General features: G+C 40.7%; 1 protein-coding gene across 3 annotated transcripts in view; it reads left to right on the forward strand.

Moving 5' to 3' along the window:
* CRADD (CASP2 and RIPK1 domain containing adaptor with death domain) overlaps positions 1-8,294 on the forward strand; it is an 80,624-nt gene extending 72,330 nt beyond the window's left edge. For 2 of the 3 annotated variants that reach the window (XM_064419724.1, XM_064419725.1), the window contains exon 3: positions 1,498-3,614. In XM_064419724.1, the coding sequence (XP_064275794.1) occupies positions 1,498-1,793 (296 nt within the window). In that variant the 3' untranslated portion in view covers positions 1,794-3,614. Of the gene's footprint in view, positions 1-1,497; positions 3,615-3,677 lie in introns of those variants that run through there. The other variant, XR_010362250.1, reaches the window with a different exon arrangement.
* The last annotated feature ends 435 nt before the right edge of the window (positions 8,295-8,729 follow it).

Consider the following 8,729-nt stretch of genomic DNA (forward strand, 5'->3'; position numbering starts at 1 on the left):
TGATCACAAAGGCTGTCAAAGAACAAATATGCTTTGTAGGTATTTTATGCTGCTTTTCTAAATGCGCTTTTTTAAAGGCTGGCATATGGTTTCAACTTATAGGTAGAGAATAATTTTGCTGTCACTGGCTGTTTACAGCATCAACATCAACATTTGAGTTTATACCCAATGCTCCTTTTACAATCAGCGGAGAGAAATGTGCACATTTAGAGATGTTTAATTAATCTGATTATTTTAGACATCTTCTTTCCAGTGAAAGGGTTTGTATTTTAGAAGAGTCTATTTCTCTTCTCAGCAATAATTAATCCTAGCATATTTAGTTCAGGGGGTGTTACCTGTAGTTAGGTGAGCTGGATCCCACACAGCATGTTTCTGAATATTCTCACTTGGCTGCTAACACTGTTTGTATTAATTCTTTTGGAGTTTTAATTATCAGATTATCCTAGGAAACACAAAAGAGATCAGTTGTGTATGCAGGAAAAGCTTGATTCAGTCCCTACAACATTTTTACTGCTGATAATTACAGCTATCTCAATGCTTCCTATGAAGGCTGTTTTGGTAGTTGTATTGATCCTGTTCTCCTCAGGTACCAGTTGAATGTGAAGCATCTTTTTTGGATGAAGAGTGCATTCTCTTGGGTATGTGGAGAATCCTAAGGGACTTAACATCAGGCAAAAATCTCTGAGGAAAAATGGGACCTCCTTGCATTCTCCTGAAAACATCATCAAGGAGGTCAGATGAATGGAGCTGTGGCACATGCATGCCTGGTTTCAGGAGTGTTACAAGATCTCAGGGATAAGGAAGCATAATTTGTGTTTGTGAACACTGTTGATGTCCTGTTCCTTTGGGTTCACCTGAACCGTGCTTATGGATTCATTCAAATAGAGGAAAAGTCCTGAAGGCTGGTCTCCTCAAGATGAATTTGCCATATATGACAGTGCAGAAAGGGTAAGTAGCATCTTAGGACAGAATTTCCTGCAAACAACCCTCAGAAAAAAAATAATGTAGTACCTATTAACTAAGGAATCAAAGTTATTTCTGAAGTGTATAAATGGAGTCCCAGAATAGGAGTAATAAGGTATTATTGGTCCCAAGTTTGTCACTGTGTCATACTGGTGAAAGCACATTGAGGATGATGGCTGCTGGAAACAGGTTCCCTGAAAGCCTTTCTTGTTCACTACCCCAAAATCTATAATTACTTTTGGAAGTTTTTGCTTTGGTGTACTGTTCCGATGTCTGGGTTACTGACAGCAAAAGCACAAGGCTCCCTAGAATCGTCTGCTGAGCATTAGTTTTCCTCTAATTAATCTTCTGGTTGATTATGTAATTAATTTTTCTAGGTAAATATGTATTCAGTTTCTTTAATTAACTAATTCTTTCACCTCAGCTTTGCTCATGCTTATTCCCTCCTTTGTCAAGGTCTCCCATTAACTCTTGCAGCATTGCCTAGTGACACACATGCTTTTTCTTTCTCTTTCTTTTTTTTCTCTTTTACAGACTTAACTGAGGTTGCACCGTGCGTTTTGAAAATGTCACCAACAGATCAGCAGTTGAACAAGCTGGCAAGGAGGCTGGGGCCTGAATGGGAACATGTAGCTCTGTGCTTGGGTTTGTCCCATACTGACATCTATCGATGTAAAGTCAATCACCCTCACAACCTGCAGTCACAGATCGTAGCTGCATTTGTCCTGTGGAAACAGCGTTTGGGGAAAAAAGCAACAATCCAAAGTCTGCGCTCCAGTCTGATGGCAGAGGAAGTGGATCCTTCGGTGATACAATACATGCTTGAGTGAAGCCATGCTATTTATTCAGAGCATCCATGTATTTCGTTCAATTAAGTGAAGAGGATGAAAATGTATGTTGAAGATCGGATGCTTCAAGCTGTAAAAATAGTGGGGTTGGGAACTGTGATTTTATTAAGCTTAAACATTCCAGTTTTCTGTGGTATCTTATGAATTGTAATTCTTTTCATGCCAGATTAATTTTTAGCAGGCATTAAAAAATAGATCACTCTTTCCTGTTCCCTTTTGTGCTATTTCAGTAGGGATATAGGGTGACAAAGTTCTTGCAAGCAGGCAGGCATGTTGTGAGTTCAGCAAGGTTTTTGATTTCACTGAGGGAATAAGACTTGGTTTAACTTATTTTCTGGACTATGTAGGAGCCTTTTTACTGCTGTTTCATGCTAGTTCCCTGATATTACAGCAAGAAATGAGACTAATCACCATTACTAATTTAACAATTTTACAACAGTTATTGCAGGTGGCTAAATTCACATTTATAAAAGTTTCAGCACGTACAATTTCTTGCTAGGATAGATGGCTGCCACTTTGGTCTGCCTTTGAAAAAGGCCCAAGTGGAAGTAGCAGGAATGTACTGTGCCTGTGGGGGTTTCTGCCATTATAATTTAATAGGTGTAGGTTTCTCAGGCAGGCCCTGTGTGCATATGCCTTGTCACAAGTGGGGAGTTCTCAGGGAAGACACACAGTTCAAAAGTGACCAGAAGTAGGGAAGAACCATGTAAACTGAGCAAGAGGCAGCCTAAAAAAGGAGACAACTTCTAAGTTGTCCATGTTTGTCTCTGCTAATAAACTGGGAGACCTCAGGTGCCTGCAGAGTCTTTGAACTGTGCTCGGTATCCAGGCAACCTTATTTCATGGTGAGGTCAAGCATCCATAGCACATTGCTCTGACCACTGCACACCCAGCAGGGTAGTGGATTCTGTAGGTCCTTTCTGGTCAAGGTGAGCTTCCCACTGCTCTCCCTCCAGCTTCCCTCCAGCCATCCACCAGGCTGATTTGCTTTCTACCAGCTTTTCTACACCTAGTGGGGGCAGCTTTGACACTGCTATCCTCAGTTCTTTGCCAGTGTAATTGTACCACCAATGAAGATAAGATTTTATGCAGAAAAACAGTGAAGCTTTGCTCTTCTTTTCCTTCTCTTCTGTCATGGAGATTTTATTCCTGCTGGAAAAAAGTACCGAGATCTTTGCTGACCAGGCAAGGGGGGATCAGTCTGAAGGATACCCTAAGGCAATGGGAGTGACCAGATCCTCTCTGAGGCCTAATGATAAGAGGCAAAATACATTTGAATTCTCCCTGACCAGTTTGCTGTACAGTAAATGAAGAACAGAATTTTGATGCTGAGTTTCTAGGTCTGCTTATGAGCAAGTTACTTTAGACTGTTTCATCTACAGAGTCATTGCCAAAGAACTTCCCATCCTGCAAAATTTGCTCTATTTCACAGCTTAACAGCCTTGTCTGAAGTTTTTACTGGGGCAAGAATGGACTTCACTGCTTTTCATTTTAATAAATGTGTTCTTTTTGTATGCAAACTTTGAAATACATGGGAAATTAGAAAAGACAAAGAGATTTTAAAGAAATCCCATATGCCTTGGTTTTTAGAAGCATGGAAACAGTAAATATATTCTGGCAGGATCTGGCTCCTGCAGGTTCTGAAGAAATCTGGTAGTATTTTGGTTTTAATCTTTTGTATAGAGTCCTGACTTCAGTAAATTGTGATACTGTTATACCTCACTCAGAGCTCAACTAAGCATATCCTACTTCTAGAGATTAACTGTATCAAAAAATTCCAGATAAACAAGGTAAATCAGTTTAGGGTTTGAGTTTTATTTTTTTTTCTGTTTCATGATGCTTTAATGCCAACATGTTCTTTTTTAGGTGGAAAACCATCCCAGAGCAGGTGTACAGACATTTGGCAAATTCATATGAGCACAGCCCAGCACAGGGAGTGAGATGAGGACTTTAAAGCAATTTTGACAGTGAGATTTACAGGAGCATGATTTGCATATTAAGGAAGAGAGGCAAAGCAGTCTTCCTGGGAGGAAGTTTGGAGGAAAAAAAGCTAGAGATCATTGACAGGAGGAACTACTGAAAATGTGATGTAGAGGAAGAAGTTGACTCCCAGTGTCATAAATGTAAGTACCTTACCTTGCTCTGAACCAACAAGGACCAAGTCTAAACACAGACTGACCCTTCAAGGCAGTTCTTCCCCAGTTAACCCAGAATGAGCACAGTGCTCCAAGGAGGCAACCAGTCTGGGCAGTGAAGCAATGTAGTGGGGACACTCACATGACCCTGGTACCTTTTTCTCTAGGTGAACTCTGCATTTCGTATTCTTCATTTCATGAAATCATGGGATGGTTTGGGTTGAAAAGGACCTCCAAGATCATCTAGCTCCAACACATCTGCCATGGGCGCCTTTCAGTACACCAGTTTGCTCAAAGCCCAAACCAACCTGGCCTTGAATGCTTCCAGGAATGAGGCATCCAAACATATCTGGGCAGTCTGTTCCAGTGCCTCATCACCCTCACAATTAAGAATTTCTCCTTAATATTTAATCTAAACCTGTCCTCTTCCAGTTTGAAGCCACTCCTCCTTGTCCTATCACTACATGGTCCTTGTAAAAAGTCCCTCTTCAGCTTTCTTGTGGGCCTCTTTTAGATAGTGGACAGTGCTATAAGGTCTCCCCATAGCCTTCTCTTCTCCAGGCTGAGCAGTCCCAACTATCACAGCCTTTCCTCATCTAAGAGGTGCTCCAGCCTTCTGGTCCTCTTCATGGTGCTTCTCTGGACTCACTCCAGTGTTTCTATGTCCTTCCTGTATGTGGACTCCTGAGCTGTGAGCAGCACTCCAAATGGGGTCTTATGAGAATGGAGAAGAGGCAGAGAATCACCTCCCTCAACCTGCTGGCCATGCTTCTTTTGATGCAGCCCAGAATATGGTTGGCCAATGTCAGGTTATCCATAACTAATATACTTATTTATATTGTTATATATTAGTATTTATAATGGTTAAGAAAACAGCCTTCAGTAGATATGAAATTTCATGCCAAATAAGGCTTCCTTTCAAGCCAGGTATCTGTCTGAGTATCTACTATGGGCCACTGGAAACCAGATGGGTGAGTATCTTATCAGGTAATTTCTCCAACTTCTTTAGGTGAGCTAAATGTACAAACCTTGCACCTGGTACTAAAATTATAGGAGCCACAGCTAGACAAGGATTATAAAACCTGGCCTCTCATATTGTAGAACAAAGCATATAATTAATAATTTATAGTTGCTTTCACATTCCCAGAGCCTAAATGAATGCTGTAATACTTGAGTTGCAAATATTGAAGGGAGAGGTTTACTTGTTTTATGAGATTGTTTCCATTGCTGATATTTTTCAATTCATCGAAATATTCCTATTAGACTCTTCATTTTTATTAAAGCTTGTTTTTGCACTACACAAATGTGGGGATACATTCATCTGACAGTAGTATTCCTTTAACCCAGGGGATTTTTCCATCCACTTAAAAATATTTTTCTTCTGTATGTAATGCTTTATTTTGCACAAGGATGCAATTAAGACAATTTAATTCTTCAGATGTATAGTAAGGCCTCTTATTCTCTCATAAAACACTCAGAAGACCTTAAAATGTTTATTCTTTTCTGCTGATTTAAGACCAAATGTTATTTATTTAAATCTCGTGGACAAGCCTGCGACTTGAGTGTTGTTCAGGACTGAGGCAACTCAGTGAGTTTCCCCATCTCTCCCTTTGCCTCAAACTCCCTTTTTGTCAAAGTTTGGGTGATGACAGGAGACTTGCACGGGGGCTCCTGTCCTCCCTGCCCACTGTGCATCCAGGACTGGTGCAGGGGGCAGGCTGACTTCCAGCGGAACCCCAGTTCCACCACTTGTGCTGAAGCGTACAGCCACTTTGGGCTTTGGGATGGAGCGTGAGTTTGGCAAAGGTGAGCCAGCAGAAACTGCTCTCTGATGTGTTCAGGTTTCTTAACCAATGTCGAGAAATCCTCGCTAGTGAAACTGGTATTATTGGTATCTACTTATTTGTGACAGAGTTTAGGAGCTCCAAGACAGGAAAGAATAAATATGGCCACTGCTGGAGCTTCCACTGAAACAGATGGCATAACTTCCAGTCCTTGGAAGACGTTGTCCTTGATTTTCTTGCTTGGACTCCAGAGGAGACTTTGACATCCCATTTAACTCTTCTAAGTTGTGAAGAAGCTCTATTAAAAAACTAAAACCAAAAAAAACCTGGTTTGTACTCTGCAAGTACAGGTAGACACTTAGCATGGCATAAGCAAGACCTAAGTGCACTAATTCTCACCTGCATGAGCTATATGGATGATCACAATGGAAGGATCTTCCCAGGGTAAAAGCATGTCACACTGCTAACATTTAAAAGTGGCTGGAGTGTAAAATGAAAATGCAGTCATCTGTGAGCCACTTCACCCAGATATAGTGAGGGAAATTTCCATCTGGAGTCATATTTTATGACAGTCATTGATATATGGAATAAAACATTTTGCAAAAGTCTGGAAAAATAAACAATGTCATATTATATTCAAAGGAAATAAAAGGCATGCTCATCTCATGCTAAACGTGGTCATGCTGCCAATTTTGTTTCTTATTGGAAAGGAAAACAGTCTCTGAGAGCTAATCTGTTTATAAGCTTCCATATTCTCCATAGACCAATGTCAAGACATAGTAGAAGTAGAGCTAAAAAGACAGTTGATAAAATGTTTGTCTGTTTACAGTGAATATTCAAAATCTTTGACCAGATTTCCCTAAATGAAAAGAATTTTAGCGTTCAAGGTGTCTTACTGTCACCTAAAATCTAAAGATCTAAAACAAATCTAGTGATTTGGCTTTTTTCCCCCTGAATGCAGTGTCTTTTTTAATTGATGTCCTGAGAAAAATGAGCATTTGCCAGAAACAAAAATAAGCAGATTAAAAAATTAATATGTGTTTTAGCAGAATTTGTTTCAGAACCTAGCATTTTAGTTGTGAAAAAAGATTAATTGCAATTTCCCTTTGAAACTGGTGGGTAGAGCTGATGATGGCACAGGAAGATTCCTGTCTCTTCTGCAGGAAGAGACTGCATTAAAACATCTGTAGGTGATGCAGGTACCATTTCTGAAGCTGATGTCTGTTCCAAGCCCCAACAGCAAAGAGACAAAAAGTCTCTTATTAACTTCAGTGTGTTTTGGATTAGGCCTTCTTTAATTGGAACCTGCTGAAGCATGGTACTTTTACTATCTCCTTTTAAAAAAGCAGTCTTTTTGGATTTGAGGCAATCAAAAGGAAAGGGAGTTTTCTGGATGTGATAGGAATTATAGGCTATGGAGTCCTCTTTTCACTGCCACAAGTACTACTTTGCACTATTCACTTCAAAGTGCCATGAAAAAGGAAAAAAAAAAAAACAACCTGAAAAGTGGAGTCATGCAGCAAAGGATATTGGTAAATCTCCAAAACCAAGATAATTTTGAGTTTTGGAATGAGAATAATCCATCAAACCGGGGATTTGGTGGCTCAGGAGACTATTAATACATTTGTGGAGTTTCCCACCTTAAGATCAGTGTTGCAAAGCCACTGCTGACCCAAAAGAAGCACAGTGTAACAGAAGTCTGTGGGTTTTCTTTTCTCTTTTTTTACAACTTTCACATCTGACCCACACAGAACCAGCCCTTGCTGTCAGACTTGGGAAAGGGCAGGCAGGATGAAATGAGCCAAGTACTTGAACTGGCCTCAGGCCACGAGAGGGATAAACCCAATAGACCCTGGGGCAAAGTAGGTAACAGTGCTTTGCTGTGGCTACTGAGATTAATGCAGAGAGGTAACTGGTTTCTCAGGATGACAGCCAGACCTTCAGCACACCAGCAACAAGTTCATTCACGTGGAGAGGATGCACAGAGAGCACAGAGAGCTCCTTAACAGCTCCTTACAGCATATGCTCAAAGGTTGTTCCACTGGCTGCTGAGTTACTTCTCTCTCTTGTGAGTTACTTCTTTCTCTTCTGAATCCTGAGAAATAAGACCCACAAGGCAGTATGCCTAGGCATAATATTTAACTGCCCAAGTTCCTGTTCCTGCATGACAGAGTCACCTCCATGAACAGGCTCAGGGCAGGTTAGGACAACACCTTAGCTAGGAGCACTGCTTAAGCTTAGTGCCCATCAGCAGTGTTCCTAGTTGAAGATGTAATTCTGGAGTCAGGATTCATTTTTGGCTAACAATATCACTTTTTTTCTTAAATTCAGAATTGGTCCAGCACTTCCTCTCTGGTTTGGGTTCTGTGCTGGTAGAAGAAATTTTTCCCTGCCATTGGGATGCTTGCACTTGGTCATTTGGCAGCTCTCAAGTAAGCCTGCCCAGTGGCATGCAGCTCAGTTGTGAGCCTCAAATATTAGCCCTTCTGTCTTTGAAAATGTGCAGTCATTCTACTGCCTGTGATTTCTGCATGTCACTGTTCACTGTGTTTTCAATCATTAGCTATTTTATTGTTATTTATTATATTTGTCTGTCTTTGCACCACTATCTTTGGGTTGTCCTGAAGAGAATCATTCAATTCTCCTTGGAAACTAGAGTGGGTGTTTTGGGCTTTTTTTTTACATGTACACTGACCAGCATTCTCTAGGAAGCAAGCACACAGAGATTTCTACACTGCTTCAATGTTTATTTTTATTTTTTAGTGGCTCTTTCTCCATCAGGAGGGTGAAGCTTCCCAGCTTCACCTTGTGAACTTCAGTAAAGGGTTGGGGATGTTTCCACTTGGTTGAGACCAGTCAGGATGAGCTAACAACCGCATCTGCCACCATAGCACCTTAACAGGAGTGGTGCTGGGGACTCATGGCACAGTCATTGCCCTTGAAAGCCCAACAGACACACAGCACCTCTGTAAAAAAAAAAAAAGTATATAAAGATATAC

Source organism: Passer domesticus, chromosome 5 (assembly GCF_036417665.1).
Source record: "Passer domesticus isolate bPasDom1 chromosome 5, bPasDom1.hap1, whole genome shotgun sequence".
In the NCBI taxonomy this organism is placed as follows: Eukaryota; Metazoa; Chordata; class Aves; order Passeriformes; family Passeridae; genus Passer; species Passer domesticus.